General features: G+C 35.7%; 1 protein-coding gene and 1 non-coding gene across 3 annotated transcripts; both read right to left on the bottom strand.

Annotated features, from left to right (window-relative positions):
* Positions 1-5,855: 5,855 nt before the first annotated feature.
* Positions 5,856-17,123, bottom strand: LOC125656589 (uncharacterized). 2 transcript variants are annotated; one of them, XM_056143828.1, is made up of 4 exons: positions 16,710-17,123; positions 15,367-15,531; positions 6,590-6,754; positions 5,856-6,235 (listed from the first exon to the last, which is right to left on the bottom strand). In XM_056143828.1, exons 1-4 carry the CDS (start codon positions 17,020-17,022, stop codon positions 6,012-6,014), a joined length of 867 nt encoding a protein of 288 aa, XP_055999803.1. In that variant the 5' UTR covers positions 17,023-17,123; the 3' UTR covers positions 5,856-6,011. The 2 variants fall into 2 exon arrangements, with proteins under 2 accessions (XP_055999803.1, XP_048743151.2); XM_048887194.2 differs by lacking the exons at positions 5,856-6,235; positions 6,590-6,754 and adding an exon at positions 14,337-14,700.
* Trnas-aga (transfer RNA serine (anticodon AGA)) lies at positions 13,874-13,946 on the bottom strand. Its single transcript has one exon. It is a non-coding gene; the product is annotated as a tRNA-Ser (tRNA).
* Positions 17,124-17,786: the final 663 nt, after the last annotated feature.

Raw genomic sequence — 17,786 nt, forward strand, 5'->3', positions numbered from 1 at the left:
TTCGCATGGTATATAAGGGGACGAGTTTTGCTACGCTTCATTTCACATCAGTGTCTTCGATTTACCTGTGCGGGTAGCTTCGACAGGTAACACGTACATCTCCGATACTAATTTATAGGACATCAAGAAGAAATGAAATCACGTTTTGAAACACCATGCAGTTCTCAAAATTACAATAAACATATCGTACAGTAGTAAATCATTCTAAAACCTTTGGATAAATAAATATAGAATGTCTTTTCTTTACGTGAATGTGCGTACATTTGCAATAAATATGTCAAAACTATACAAAAACGCGGAGAAATATTTCATCTATTATCTAGATCTATTGATGAAACGGAATAAGCAAAGGGTATAAAATCTATACCATTCACACTTACTTCAAGCAAAATGCAAATACATAAATGTTACTGTACGTATAAAGAAGACATGGTCATGTACGCTCGTTATGAAAAAGCATCGAATGCGGATGACTATTTACCTGGGTCTACTCGTAATATCTGTAAAGGACCGAGGATGTACAAATGTACGTGTACACTTGTCGAAAATACTCAAAGTAGTAGTAAAACTCCCTTTATTAGCATAATCCATGAAACAAAACGATACACTCCATTTGTATTCCAACAGTAAACAACATTGTCCATTGTACAGACTGCGACACACTTAGCCCGTGCCGATCAGCTATCTTCAATCAGGGGAAGTATCAGAGTAGAATAGTTACCCTGTAGTGTGCATGAATCCTTATACTGTATGATTTACTTGTCAGAGTATTGCAGATTTATAAATCAGGATATCATTTAGGCACATAAATCCTTTGTGCAAAGATAATTTGCATATACAACACTGCATGAGTGTATGGAGAGAGAGAGAGAGAGAGAGAGAGAGAGAGAGAGAGAGAGATTCAAACGATGATCTTGTAATAATCGCGCTCTTATTAAGACAAATGATATCGTTAATTCAATATAAGAGAACAGTAACTCAATATTGCTCTCATTAATTGATAATACAGATTTATTTGATTCATTTAAAGCACGCAATAATTAAAAATTAAACATATCTTTAAATAATGTTATTTTCAATTACTTCATTTTATGCTAATTCGGCGCTCAATAGATCTTATATATCTATGCCATTTTGCTTTATTACATTCTGCGTTGAACTCGACGCAAATTGTAGTAATGCAAAATGTAATAATTGAGAGTTTATTATATGCGTAGTTATCAAGCACATAGAATTGTTTTTTTTATTTAAACATATTTTATTGAGAAGCTCAACAGGATTGGGCAACAGGCATAGCCTATGTAGGCCCTCTCCCAAATACAAAGGTCAAGTACAAAGTACTTAGAATCAAGGGGAGGGGACAAGAGTGTCTGTCCCCCACTTTTGATAACAATATCCTTTTTTTTTTTCTAATGTTTTCCGCCACACTCAACAATTTTTCAGTTATCTGGTGGCACCCAGTTTTTGTTGGTGGAAGAGAGAAACCAGATACAATGTACCTGGGAAGAGACCACCGACCTTCCGAAAGTAAACAGGGAAACTTTCTCACCAACCGGCGCGAGCGGGTTTCGAACCCGCGCCGACAGAAGTGAGAGGCCGTTATTTTGTAATGCAAGTAAAAAATATATTGGGTGACAACCCAACCCCCAACCCTCCCAAACTTGACCCCAGCTTGAAAGTTCTGATATAATAGTAGAAGACACACACCACCACCAATTAAGAAAATGAAGATATTATGAGGCACTCATAGTAGAGGACTCTAACCACCCCATCCCACCCCCAACGATGGAAGAAAATGAAGTGTAGGGGGAAATTATTGAGGCAGTCAAAGTAAAAGACTCTTTTAACCCTTCACCCCCACTTTAGGACTTTGAACATCGGATAAAACATCTTGGTTTGTTTGGGTTTTTTATTTTATTTTATTGCTGTTTTCGTTCATCTTTTTTAATTATTATTTTGAATGGCAAGAAATGTTGAAGAATCCAATTTTCCATTTTTTTCATCCTGTTGTAACCCCCCCCCCCCCCCCCCCCCCCATGAAAAATGACGATACATGTCTGGTTATTACATGTACATTTTACTTTTCAACACATACATGCATACTAATTGTATGGTGTAGAATTGCACCCTTTACCAAGTTTTCCTTCATTTACAGTGTAAGGAATGGTAAACCAAAATCACAAAACATAATGCATAAAGGCCAAGATAGTTTTAAGCGTAGGAACTTCATTCACGAATACATAAATACATGTATTCAGAAAAATCGCATGCATGCATTGCAGGACTATAGCATGTGTGTTTTAACGTTTCTGTAACATGCCATAATGATTATTTTCATTTCGTAGATCTGGCGCAATGGATATATTCTGTAAATAGACATACCGCTGTACGTCGAAATTTCATATCCAAATGTATTCGATAAGATGTTAGTATTCGTAAATCAGTAAAATTCGTGTTGAGGTTTTATTTGATATGATACAGTGTCAATCTACTATAATGCATTAGTAGGATATGCAAAAGGCAAGAGTATAAACATTTTCTAGTATCGATATCTATATGATCACGAAAAAACATCATATAATTTGTATCCGGATTCATATGCCGATTTAGATATCAATAAAAACAAAGCTGCATAGTTTGGGGGAGGGGGTTCTAATGAGTCTGATGAAATTAAAAGAAGGAACCCCACATCTGCATTCAAACTAGATGTACTTCAAAATTAATTCATTTCTGCTCTGACTGAAAGCATGATTCTAAATTCGGGAACGAATCTTGCATACAAAATAATTAATAGGGGAACACATAAATTCGAGCTCCTTTGGAATTTAATGAAATGCAAATATGCTCCTTTCTTTCAACACGAATTGATATGTTGTTTCAGGCACGTATACAGGGGGTTGGGGTGGGCAGGGAGGCTGGGCTGGTCTGCTCTCCCCACTTTTTTGACAATTTACTTTTTCCCGTTATTCTAACATACAAAGTCAGTATTTTCTACATGCAGTTTAAACTGGTATATATATATATTTTGAATTTGTAATGAATTCAATTATAAGCATCAACTCCTGTAAGTTTTTAATATATTGTCAATAACAAATTTTTAAATAGTTGGAATTTTTTAATGCTTGTAAGCTTACCATTATATCAGTGATCAATTTTCTTTCCTTCTGTGAAATGATATTGAACATCGAAGTAGAACACACTCTCTCTCTCTCTCTCTCTCTCTCTCTCTCTCTCTCTCTCTCTCTCTCTCTCTCTCCTGTTCAATCAATGAATATGGACATACAGAGACCGTAAATAATTATGTGGTTCCTAATGAAACAATAAAACTATATTTTCGTTTATACATTTCCTTTTATATGTGTCTTTGTGTAATCAACTGTTTATTATGGATTGCAAATGTAATACCCGCATTTTTAAACAGATGTATATTTTCGATCATTATTCCCTTATTTGTATATCCAAATTTGTATATGATCATCGATAAATTTTGAATTGAGCACGCAATATATCCAACCAGATGCTCAATGTATATGATTAGATTCCCGGTTTCTATCAACTGCAAAACCTCGACCAGACAAGCATTCAATGCAGGAAAAATTTTCGATTCTGACATCTCCCCTGATTGAAGACACCCTATTTGGCACGGGTGAAGTGTGTCGCAGTCTGTATAATGGAATGACAACGTGTTGTAAAGTTCTAACGAGATACAAATGGAGTTTATCATTTTGTTTCGTAGATTTATCAGAATAAAGAGAATCTAATATTTTCGGTAAGTGCACATCTCCGATACCTGTTGAATAGACGTCCGTATTTGATACGGTGTTTTTTGTGGCGAATATGCCATGTGCATTACATATTATGCATATGACATGTACCTGTATTTTGCAAGAATTGATATAAATAATATATTTTATGCTCTTTGCTTATTCCATTCTATCAGTATGTAATTGGCAAATGATTTCTTCGCATTTATTTCATAAGAAGCTGCAAATACTTGCTTGCACTTGCAAGTATGCAAGAAAAACTTTTTTGTGCATTTTTTTTCTAAATTATCTAATCTTTCGGAATGTTGCATTGGTATACAATAAATATTTTGTAATTTTGAGCAAAGCATATTGTTTTAAAATGTGATTTTATTTGTTTCGCATTTCCCTATATATTACTATCGGAGATGTGCACTGGTCGAGTCCACCTAGAAAAATCACTCAGGTGTGACAATCACATTTGGGGTATATACGGGTAGAGTAAATTAGGCTACCTGAGAGAAATATGGCGGATAAGATGAAAAAGGTGTATGTATTTATTAATTCATGTCAGCTTTAAGGACTATACCGCGAAACTTAAAAGACGTAAATATTGAGTAAGGTTCTTAGAAGATATTATTTTCGACCAAAACAGCGGTTGATGGGATATTGAATTAGTTACTGTTATCGTGTGCTGATGTAGCGGATATTTTGGATTGACAATGGTCTCATTGTGGAGTCAACATCACATTTCTGAACATATCTGAACAAGACATATATTGGAGAACCATAGCGGAATCATGTCGAAGGACAAGCGGAGTAAGAATGTAACCCCCAAAAAACTACATTTTTAAAAAATGCCATTGAATTATTCTGCACAGCATAACAAGCAGAGGATGACGTTGTACTGAACCAAGTAGACTTACTAACTGTTGTCATGAATACCAACTGTTGCAAAGATAGCCATTTCGATTTCTTTAAATATCAACAAATGCATACCATCAATTGCAAAGTACTTTATAAAACACTACCAGCTGTAACTGATGGGATTTTTCAACTACCCAAGTATACACCAATGAACACCGACCAGTATAACTAATACAATCGTCAAGATCTTATGAAAAATAAAGATGGGAATATCAGGAGAGCTTATCTATTGTTAATTTCTGTGGAAACGAGGGGGGGGGGGTAATTTATGGGGATAGGAAAGACCAAATATGAAAAAAAAACCTCGTTTCCAGACATTAATCTATTGTGAGCGTTTCGTAAAAACCACCATAGCCTCGGATACGAAAACGATGATTGCCGAACATAATCGGGTTAATGACACTGAGGCCAGGTCATACGAAGATGGAAACTACTGTACATTTCGTTTGAATTAAAATATTACATCGTATCATGAATGACTTATACGTATTATAAGAATAAACAAAATGTGTTTGTAAAACACAAATGCCCCCGATAATGGCCAACTCCAAAGATGGCCAAGGTCACAAGTACAAATATCTTGGTACCAGTAGAAAGATCTTGTCACAAGAAATGTTCATGTGCAATCTGAAAGCTCTAATACTTACCATTTAGAAGCTGTGACCAATGTAAAAAAAAAAAATTAAAAGTAGGTAAAATGCCAAGGTCAAAAGGTTTAGTACCCACGGAAAGGTCTTGTCTCAAGGACTATTCATGTGAAATATCAAAGCTCCAGCACTCAATGTTCAAAAGTTATTAGCAAGGTTAAAGTTTTTAAAAAGTAGGTCAAACTCGAAGGTCAAGGGTAAAAAAAAATTTGGTACCCACGGAAAGGTCTTGTCACAAAGAATATTCATGTGAAATATCAAAGTTCTATCACTTAATGTTCAAAAGTTATTAGCAAGGTTAAAGTTTCAGACAGAATTACAGAATGACAGACAGACCAAAAACAATATGCCCGCCGCGATCTTCGATCTCGGGGGCATAAAAAGTTATTAATACACAAGTGTGCCACTCAAATGAAATTTCTATGAAATTGGCATATTGGATAAATTGTTTACATATCTGGCACTTGCGCATCGTCCCTCTTCTGCATTTTCCCGAATGTTTTACCTTCAAGGTCAATGCACATCACATCTGATATCCCTGCCAGGATAGACAATAATTTACGAATCATCATTTTCTGCTTATTCAAGAATTTATTGCTTCAGATCCACTCTTATTCAAAGAAATTCTGTACATTCAATCACAAACGTTCTTTATTTTTCAGTTTGTTTTACCGTCAGTTACATCTTGCATTGCTTAAATTATATCATATGCACACATTATTGGTCTTAGTCTTGAACATTTGCTAACTGCAATCTGCTTGACATTAGGATATAATTTTAAACAGTCTCCAGAATCAAAGTTCTTCACAGGCAACGTCGTGTACTCCATCGGCTTGCCATCATCCAATACCCAGTGCGATCCATTCCACTGCCCTTGAATGAACGGCTTGTTTCCTTGATTTTCTTCAGGGACGGAAACTAAAATGATAATGTATATAGAATACAGATCAGATTATTGTTCTCAATAGTGATAAAAAAAATAATAACAAAACGTATGAATTTCGAATTCCTTTCTTTTCTTTGGTCCAATGTTGGAAAAGTAACAATTTTTTACATCACCCAGAAGACATGTGGAAGTGAACAAAACGCAGACACGTTACAACCGGTGGGGGTGGGTGGAAATTGTACTTCTTCCCGCTTAACATGATAATTTAAGTCCGATATCTTAAAATATTTGCAAGCAAAGTTTAATTCATTGACTGCCCCTCCCCCTTTCATAGTAGCACATGTAGTGAGAGGTATTTAGAATAATTTGTGAACGGACTAATCTACCCATTAATCTTTTCAAAAGTTCCAGTTCCTCGCCCGATCTGATGTTGATGATACTAGCGTTTCTACTGGAGCACTGCTTACGGCCTTCAAACACATCATAATTGCCCACATAGGAAATACAAATATTCAAGGTTCTGACGTCACTGAACTCCTCACGACATCTTTCTGATAAAAAATAAAACAGAATTAATATTCTACCAATATTGTAAAAAAAAAAGGGGGGGGGGCTTTCTACAGAGATCTAAGAGACAAAATCACTTCAGTATTATTTGACCTTGATTTTAAGATAGTTTGTGAAATTAATTTTAACACAAGATTTTTAAGGTTAGGTGTTTAAATGTAATAACCTATATAGCGGAAAAAAAATCTTAATTTACTTTGTACAACGACAAAAGTTCTTAATTTACTTTGTACAACCTCATTAAACGTATTTGATATGATATATTTCACACTAATTTCTTTCTAAAGGACAAAAGTAATTATTTTTCTAGGCTTTATTGGTTCATCACGAGTACAGACGAGATCAGCTGTGGGTATGACACAATCTTCCCGCGTCGAGAGGTTGCGATCCTATGGAATGTGATGGGTCACAAACCCGTGAGCATGTTGAGACGTTCATTATCTCTAGACATGTAAAAAAAAAAAAAACTTTGAATTTTTTATATTACAGACAATTTTAAAAGAGGTTGTAGAAAAAATACACACGGTCTGTAGCGTCATATTCCAAACAAAACAAAACAATTTATACTGGAAGCAAGATTTCTACATCTTACATTCTACCTGTTTCTACGCGAATATAATTGATTTTTAAATTCATTGGATCATGTACAAATTTTATTACTAAAAAACACATCAAAGTGTTCCAGCCATACGAATTCCGTCACTTTTTTGTAATTTTGTCAATACAATTATGTAAAGCTACCTATGACTCGTCATCAGAAGTCATAATTTGTAATGATACACGTATGATTACAATTTATCCATCTGCAAAGAAATTGACAAACAAATGAACGAAGGTTAGTTTTAAAAAAAAGTTGGTAGAGGTTTTAAAAAGGTAATGAATGACCTATATGCAAGGTGAAGATAACAAACAGTGATCAATCTCATAACTCCTATAAGCAATACAAAATAGATAGTTGGGCAAACACGGACCCCTGGACACACCAGAGGTGGGAGGAGTAAGCATCCCCTGTTGACTAGGGACCAGGGATCACAGGAATTGATTTCAAATCAAATTATTTTCAAACTGTTTTGCAGCATCAGGGTCTCTTGTGTGCTTGATAATCTTGTTAGATATAGGTACTCCCAACTTGTCACGTAAATTCCTTACCCCCGGAACCACGGAAATACTCCCAGCCATCGTTGCTTCCTGCAGTAGTAACGCTAGTTCCAAAAGACAAGGTTGAATGCAAAACACATTCATTGTCGCTGGGTCGATGTTGAAAAGAGAGACATTTCAATGATGATAGGCATTGTAGTGCACAGTCCTCTAGACAACCAGGTGAAGATCCCAGCACCGTGGAATTATGGGACTGAAGATTAGTGAAGTTTGCAACCTTCACAAACAACATGTGCTCGTTGTTCATGCCAAAGACTGCCGTAAGTGCAACTCCAAAAACAAAAATACAGGTTTCAATTGCCATGGTTGAATTCAAATGAAAATATCAATTTTACATCAGACGCAGTAATGTGAACGGCATGAAGAATCCATCTTTTTCACGGGAAAAAAGGACATTCGGACATCCAGATTCATTCAATATTGAAAGGTTTTAACGTTGTCCACTTCAGAAAATAAAGGTTTTATATTTGCAAAGAATACGTCACTAAGCGTATGATAATGGATTATGATAAATATGTGTATTATGGGTAAATTTTGAAGTCAAATAGCAATTGCGTTAACCATTTTCCATATATTGTCGAGTAAATATACCTTTTGAGCAGAACAATTAAGATAGAGATGTATTGATTTCTTTTTATCAATATTTTTTTTTTTACATTTTGCGCAGTTCTTCTATTATCTTTAGTTGAAAAAAAAAATAGAGTCAAGTTTTAGCACAGAAAGGCTATGATAAATGATGAGATAGTGGTAGATTTTTTACCTTACCCATTTATTTAATCACAGAGTTATATAATGCAGCAGCTAATGAAGGATGAAGATAACGAATAGTGAACAATCTCATAACACCTATGAACAATACAAAATAGAGAGTTGGGAAAACACGAACCCTTGGACACACCAAAGGTGGGATCAGGTTCCTAGGAGGAGTAAGCATCCCCCTGTAGACCGGTTATATCCGCCGAGATCCCTAAAGCTTGATCAGGTAAACGGAGTTATCCATAGTCAAAGACAATGTGCCAAGAACAGCCTATCAATCGGTATGAAACACGTCAGACAGCATTTGATCCAATGATAGGTTGTATTGACAAACTAGATTGTTATAACGAATATACTGTAGAATTTGCGAAATGCTGATTTTTAAATGAGATTGTTGAAACCCATGCAACATCAACTTGTTCGTCACCAGCCTGCCTCAATTTTAAAACTGACCATACGCAGAACAAAAACTTGAATCAGTCGAGAGATATAAACACCATATGCAGGTGATAATGGAATATTTCTACATAGCTACTGACAAACAAGTTAATGGTACAGGGATTTCAACAGTCTCGATTGAAGTCAGCATTTCGCAGATTCTATGGTCGTTATAACGATCTAGTTCGTCAATACAACCTCGCATTGGGTCAAATGCTGTCTGACGTGTTTCATACCGATTGTTAAGCCGTTCTTGGCACACTGATTTTGACTGCGGATAACTCCGTTTACCAGATCAGGATATGGGGCTCACGGCGGGTGTGACCGGTCAACAGGGGATGCTTACTCCTCCTAGGCACCTGATCCCACCTCTGGTGTGTCCAGGGGTCCGTGTTTGCCCAACTATCTATTTTGTATTGTTTGTAGGAGTTATGAGATTGATCACTGTTCGTTATCTTCACCTTGCATTTATGGGAAGTTGACGATGGAGAAGCTGAAATAATCCTGTTTGTCATGAAGTTCCGTTCTTTGCTGTAAATATCTACTTTCAATAAGGTATCTAAGTATGAAGCAGAAGTGAACGACTCTGTGGTGTCTTTTATTTCGAGTTCACTGGGATATATCGAATGGACATATGAATGAAAATTATTATTGTTAATAGATGAAACGTCGTCGATATATCTAAATGTCAAATTGAAGGCCACAGTAAGATAATTTTCTTCTCACGTAGAAAGTTTCAATAAATTCTGCTTCATATGAATATAAAAACAGGTCAGCTATCAAAGGAGCACAATTCGTGCCCATGGGAATTCCAATAGACTGTTGGAAGACTTGATCACCAAAGACTACAAAGATATTGTCAATGATAAACTCCAGCTTATTTTTAATTTCAACTTCAGAGTACTTGTGCTTGGAATTAGAGTGAAGTTAAACCAAGTAATTTTTGGATAACTGATAACTAGATATGAATATTTCCGTTTTCCATTTTTGTTGAAGAAGCAACTGTCTATGATTCAGAAAGTTTAATTTTTAATCTATCGTGAGGAATGGTCGTGTAAAGTGTTGAAAAGTCATTCGTTTTGATGTTGTTGATTTGAGAAAAGCTTTGCGATTTCAAGTTTACTAAAACTTCTTTAGCATTTTTCAGAATCCACATCTGACATATGTAGTGGAATGGTACATTTGAAGTTTCTCCTTCACAGCTGTTAATATTTTCGTGAGGAGCAAAGATAGAGGCTTGGTAGAACATTTACTGGATCCAGCAATGTATCTTTGTTTGTAAGGGTTTTTATGAAGTTTAGGAATCCGTATAGATCTTTAAAACAAGCTAGGTGACTCAATGTTTCAAGGTATTATTACACAAATCCCAACAATCATAAATGTAATCAACTATTTTATATCCACAACTATTTTACAAACTTGAGCTATCTGACTTTGACGCAGCTTGTTTTTGCATCTTCCTATCAGATTTAATGTAACTAACAGAAACACATTAATAATATTATGTAAATTTATAAAAATTATCATAGAGAGAACTAGTTCTCCATGTTAAACATTCTTTTAGTAACTTTCCCCCGCATGTTTGCTTTTATTTTGTAAGTCATTATTGATATCCTTTTCAATGCTTTACGTTGTATTGTAAGAAAATAAAACATTGATTGATTGACACCTTCCTCTGGATCAATGCATCAAATTCAATAGTACAGGGTGTCCCACAATATCGGATAGCATTTCTTCTCTGATTAACTTTCGAATAGGTTTTTCTAACGACAAAACAAATGCATTTTTATGAATTTATATAATGTAAATATTATACAGAATTTGTTTTAAGAACATGCATATGAAAGGTGAAGATAACGAACAGTGATCAATCTCATAACTCCTATGTGCAACATACAATAGAGAGTTGGGCAAACATGGATTTCTGGATATACCAGAGGTGAGATCAGGGAAGTAAGCATCCCCTGTCGACCGGTCACACCCGCTGTGAACCATATAACTTTACCGTCGTAACTTTTGATTAGATTGCCAGTTGGTTGGTGAAAACGTGAGAAAGTCAGGTGGGTTTGATCGGTGGTGACGGGATACGAGTAGCTCAATTAGTACTTGATACAGCACCTGTCTGTAGATCCAGGGGTCCCAGGTTGGAACCTCGGCATTTTCAGTTATGTTTTCTCCTTTTCGGTTACATATAAATAACGTGATAGAAGGGAAACTCTGGTTATATTCGAGTTGTTATGGGTAACAACCACAGCGGTTCAACGGTTACAACCACAGCGGTTCAACGGTTACAACCACAGCGGTTCAACGGTTACAACCACAGCGGTTCAATTGTTACAACAACAGCGGTTCAACTGTTACAACCACAGCGGTTCAATTACCCAACCATAGTTTAGTGGTAGAGCACCTGATGGAGCCCAGAATTTAATTCAAGGGGTATGTCATATGCAAAAGGTTTTAATTTTTGCGATTCCCCGATGTTGTCCGGGTTCGAAGATATTTTATTTTACTGTTCAGGTATACGAAGTCGACCCTTGCCTTGCAGATTGGATTTTTGCTTTGTGTTTTGCAAAGTGTGTTGCATCATTGTTATTGACCTTCGGTATAATCTAAAATGTCTTAATTTTTTTTCATTTTTTTTTTTTATTTATTTATTTTTATTTTTTGCCAAATTAAATTTAAAAAAAATATATATTGTGTAGGTTCAAGATAATCCTTCCAATTTTTTTTTATTAAAGAAGGAAAATGGAGTGTGTGTTCTCTTTCCCTCCAGATTCTAACAATATCTTCGTGGTCTTTGGTAAAGAACGTTTAGTAAATTTGAAATCACAAAACTTTTCTCAAATCAACAAGATCGAAACGTATGACTTTTCAGCTCTTTACACGACCATTCCTCACGATAAATTAAAGATTAGACTTTTTGACATCATAGACAGTTGCTTCGTCAACAAAAATGGAAAATGCAAATATTCCTATCTAGTGATCAGTCATCCAAAAATAACTGTTAAACGTCACTCTGATTTCACGCACAAGTACTCTGAAGTTGAAATGAAAAATATGCTGGAGTTCGCTATTGAAATAATCTTCGTGGTCTTTGGTTATCGGGTCTCCCAACAGTCTGTTGGAATTCCAATGAGCACGAATTGTGCTCATTTGTTGCAAACTGACAACTCAACTGTATGACAAACGGGATGATTTCAGCTTCTCCATCGTCAGCTTCCCATATTTATGTAGCAATATTCCATTATCACCTGTACATGATGTGTATATATCTCAACTGATTCGATATGCTAGAGCTTGTACTGTGTATAGACAGTTTTTAAATCGAGGTAAGCTACTGACAAACAAGTTGATGGTACAGGGGTTTCAACAGTCTCGATTGAAGTCAGCATTTCGCAAATTCTATGGTCGTTATAACGATCTAGTTCGTCAATACAACCTATCATTGAGTCAAATGCTGTCAGACGTGTTTCATACCGATTGTTAGGCCGTTCTTGGCACACTGATTTTGACTGCGGATAACTCCGTTTACCTGATCAGGATATATAATAGGGCTCACGGCGGGTGTGACCGGTCAACAGAGGATGCTTACTCCTCCTAGGCACCTGCATCCCACCTCTGGTGTGTCCAGTGGTCCGTGTTTGCCCACTATCTATTTTGTATTGCTTATAGGGGTTATGAGATTGATCACTGTTCCATATCTTCACCTTTCATTTATACTATAGTAGTAGTACGTTGGGCATGTTTCGCCTTTCCAACTTTATGCTGCGTATGTTGTGTGGATATTTTTGAGATAAATGAAATGTCCTGGTGTGAAGTAAACAAAATTTACTAGAGAAAAGCATTAGAAGACATATTGAAGTAGAGAGAGGGACATATCAACTCAGTTTCGAATTAATTTCCAGAGAAGCAATCATATAGATAGGGCTCATGGTGGGTGTGACCGGTCGACCGGGGATGCTTACTCCTCCTAGGCACCTGCTCCCTCCTCTGGTGTGTCCAGGGATTCGTGTTTGCCCAACTATCTATTTTGTATTGCTTATTGGAGTTATGATATTGATCACTGTTCGTTATCTTCACCTGTCATGTGACTAAATCAATTCTCTCAAATGTCTTTGTTCACACTATTTATCATGGATTAATATTATTTTAGTTATACATGAAATGTTAAAATTATTAAATATGTAAAAGTCAACTTACTTACTGTCAGTGATTCTAAATCCTGTAACAGAAATGTCCTTCCATCACTACCTGGACTATCTAGCCAAATGTGTAGCTCAATGTAAAACTCTTCTCATAGACACAGGGGTTAAAGGTATTGGCGGGAAAAAACCCCAATGAGCTTTTAGGATTATTTAATTAATCAAGGTTAAGAGTTTAAGGCTAAAGTTTATATTTCATAGGCTATGCTTAAATCTGAATTGGTTTAATATGTATATCTGACTGCTTATTTGGAATTCATTTTTTTTAAAGATATATTACACATTACTGAAAGTTATTTAAATTGAAATCAACATCGACGAATGATGTTAAAAAAACTTGTTTCACTTGACCGCGGTTGGTGTTGTACTCTATGAGGGGGTGGATAGGGTGGGAGGGGGCGGGAGGAGGGACGTTCTTATATTTCCTTTTTCATAACCCCTTTCGTTTTTTCTTTTTCACCACTAATATGCATCAAACTAATAGCACCGGATATACGTATTCGATGCCGGTTTTAATTGTATGTGTAACAGGAAGGGAGAAAATGCAACGGACCAGACCGGGATTCGAACCCGGGCCCCCTGAATCTCTAGTCAGGTGCTCTACCAACTGAGCTATCTGGCCACCGGCGATCGAATCCGGCTGACCGCTACATATGTATATGTATTATAACTGTTGCAGTGTATATGGGTAGTAAACTGGCATGCAATACGTTTCATTACCCAAATGAAATGCAATTTATCACTACTCAGGGAGGTGGAGGGGGTAACGGTACATGTAACGGAAATAAGTTTGCAAATGTGCCACTCGAATTACATTTTGATGATAAATGTTCTATAAAATTGGCATATTGGATAAATTGGTTTAAAAAACAAAAAAAAACCAAAAAAAAAAACAAAAAAAAAAACCAACAAAACCAAACAAATTTTACCCCTCTTCCTCATTTTTCCGAACTTGTGACCTGAGGTCAATGCACATCGGAGGATTCCTGTCATGAAGACAACAATTCTTGAATCGTTATTTTCTGCTAATGATAATATATCAGCAGGATCTATTGCTTGATATTCACTTTGATTCAATGAGATTATGTATATTCAATCACATATGTTCTTTTATATATTTTTTTATTTACCGTCAGTTATAACTTGTATCGTTTAAATTATATCATATGCACAAACTACTGGTCTCAGTCTTGAACATTTGCTAACTGCAATCTGCATGGTGTCTGGGTTAAACTTTAAACAGTCTCCAGAATCAAAGTTCTTCACAGGCAACGTCGTACTCTCCATCGGCTTGCCATCATCCAATACCCAGTGCGATCCATTCCACTGCCCTTGAATGAACGGCTTGTTTCCTTGATTTTCTTCAGGGAAGGAAACTAAAATGATAATGTATATAGAATACAGATCAGATGATTGTTCTCAATAGTGATTAAAAAAATAATAATAACAAAACGTATGAATTTCGAATTCCCTTCTTTTCTTTGGTCCAATGCACAGGGGCTCGGTTGTCAGAAATTTAAGTTTTGTATTATTTGTTCCCAAATGATAAATTGAAGTTTTGCATGATTTGTGTCCGAATAATAGATTATATAAATAAAATCCACCACCAAAATCCGCTTTTTTCGAGGTTTTAAAAAAGGTACACATGATACACCTTTTTTAAAACCTCGAAAAAAAGCGGAATTTGGTGGTGGATTTTATTTATATAATCTATCATTCGGACACAAATCATGCAAAACTTCAATTTATCATTTGGGAACAAATAATACAAAGCTTAAATTTCTGACAACCGAGCCCCTGTGGTCCAATGTTGGAAAAGTAACAAGTTTTTACATCACCCAGAAGACATGTGGAAGTGAACAAAACGCAGACACGTTACAACCGGCGGGGCTGTCACTGCATGTGTCGTGTACAATTACACACACCCAGTCTGAGAAAGCCAGACCCTACCCATTCACTTAGTTCACAGCGAGGTGAAATAGTTGGGCCTGTCTATAGTCCTCACATGGTATTCAGACTAATTCGTGAACAAACTAATTTACCCATCAATCTTTTCAAAAGTTCCTTTTCCTCTTCCGATCTGATGTTGATGATACTAGCGTTTCTATTAGAGCACTGCTTACGGCTTTCAGACACGTCATAATTGCCCACAAAGGAAATGCAAATATTAAAGGTTCTGACGTCACTGAACTCCACACGACATCTTTCTGATAAAAAAAAAAAAAGACAGAATAATCCACCATGGTTGTGTGTATATATATATTTTAAAAACCAAGAGAGAAGACAAAAATCAATTAAATATAGTTTGACCCTTGTTTAAAGACAATTGGAAACTAATTTTTACGTATTTAAATCTAATATATAGCGACAAAAAGATTCTTGATTTACTTTGTACAACGTCATTAAACAGTTAACATATGGCATTTCACATCATTGTCTTTCAAAAGGACAGAAGTAATTATTTTTCGAGGCTTTATGGGTTTAGAAACCGTGGGCATAATGTGCAAACTCATTATCGTTTTCTCGTCTTCTACTCATCACGAGTACATACATTATGTATTTGGAAGTGTTTATTCACCGGCGAGGGGGGCTTAAACAGCTTAACTAGTAATCAATCACAAGATCAGCTGTGGGTATCCGACGATGGCGCGAACTCCATGTATGTTAAATTTAATTATTTGTGAAAATAGGTTTGATTGGAGGATGACGCTATCTTCCCATAAAAGGCAATGGGTCACAAACCCGGGAGTATGTTGAGACGCTCATTATTCCTATGCATAACACAGCCTCTGAGATTTTATATTACAAATTTTTTTTTAAAAGAGGTTATAGAAAAAAAATACTCAAGCTCTGTAGCGACATATTCCAAACTAAAATTGATATTGGAAGTATATGAATTCCAATTCTTTCATTTTGCCTATTTTGACGTGAATATAATTGATTTCCAAATTCTTTGGATCGTGTTCAAATTGTATTACCAAAAACCATATTATTAAAAAGGTGTTCTAAGCACCCTCCAGCCATACGAATTCCGTCACTTTTTTTGTAACTTTGTCCGTATACAAATACGTAAAATTATCTATAACTCGTCATAACAAATCAAAATTTGTAATGATATGATAACTGATTCATCTGCAAAGAAATTGACGAAACACTAGTTAACGGACAGCTGAGAACAATTATTTACTTAATCCAACATTTGAGACATCATTTGCTATCACCGTATTTATAATCTTATACAATATAAAGTTAGAGGTTTATCTTTACAGATCACAAGAATTGATTTCAAGTCAAATTATTTTATAAATCGTTTCGCAGCGTCAGTCTCTTGTGTTCTTGATAATAGATATATAGATAACCCCAACTCGTCACGTAAATTCCTTACCCCCGGAACCACGGAAATACTCCCAGCCATCGTTGCTTCCTGCAGTAGTAACGCTAGTTCCAAAAGACAAGGTTGAAAACAAAACACATTCATTGTCGCTGGGTCGATGTTGAAAAGAGAGACATTTCAATGAAGATAGGCATTGTAGTGCACAGTCCTCTAGACAACCAGGTGAAGATCCCAGCACCGTGGAATTCTGGGACTGAAGATTAGTGAAGTTTGCAACCCTCACAAACAACATGTGCTCGTTGTTCATGCCAAAGACTGCCGTAAGTGCAACTCCAATAACAAAAATACAAGTTACAATTGCCATGGTTGAATTCAAATGAAATTATCAATTTTACATCAGACACAGTAATGTGAACGGCATGGTCATTTTCACGGGAAAAAAGGACATTCGGACATCCAGCTTCATTCAATATTGAAAGGTTTTACCGTTGTGAACTTCAAATGATAAAAGTTTTATACTTGCAAAGAATACGTCACAATACGTATGATAATGGATGGTTAATGAACATGGTAGGTGTCAATTTAGAATTCAAATAACAATCGTGTTAACCATTTTCCATATCATCTCGAGTAGCTTTTGAGCAGAACAATTAAAATTGTTCGAAAGAAATTATTGATTTCATTTTATCAATAATTTGTTTTTACATTTTGTGCAGTTCTTTTATTTTCTTTATTTGAAAATATTTTCAAGTGTGAAGTTTTAGCACAGAAGCTTTAAGGGCTGTATTGAATGATGAATCTAGCGGCAGAATTTTGATCTGTCCCATTATTCAGTTCAGCAGCTAAAACATGTACGAGATAAACGCTTAAGTTAGCTTTTCTAATCATAATTTGACCATTGTCTTTTATTGCATGGTCGTCGTTGTTTACGTTGGCATATTTTCGACACCATTAGAATCGATTAGAAAACCCATTCAGTATCTATAACCCCAACCCATGGCTGTATTGTCAGTATTATAGGAGATAATGTTGGTGATGTTTATAGTCCAAGGTGCAAAAGAAGTTTTTGGTAATAGGAAACTTTATAATTGTATATATATGAAAACAAAGAATGTCCAAAATTTAACA

Source organism: Ostrea edulis, chromosome 7 (assembly GCF_947568905.1).
Source record: "Ostrea edulis chromosome 7, xbOstEdul1.1, whole genome shotgun sequence".
Classification (NCBI taxonomy): domain Eukaryota; kingdom Metazoa; phylum Mollusca; class Bivalvia; order Ostreida; family Ostreidae; genus Ostrea; species Ostrea edulis.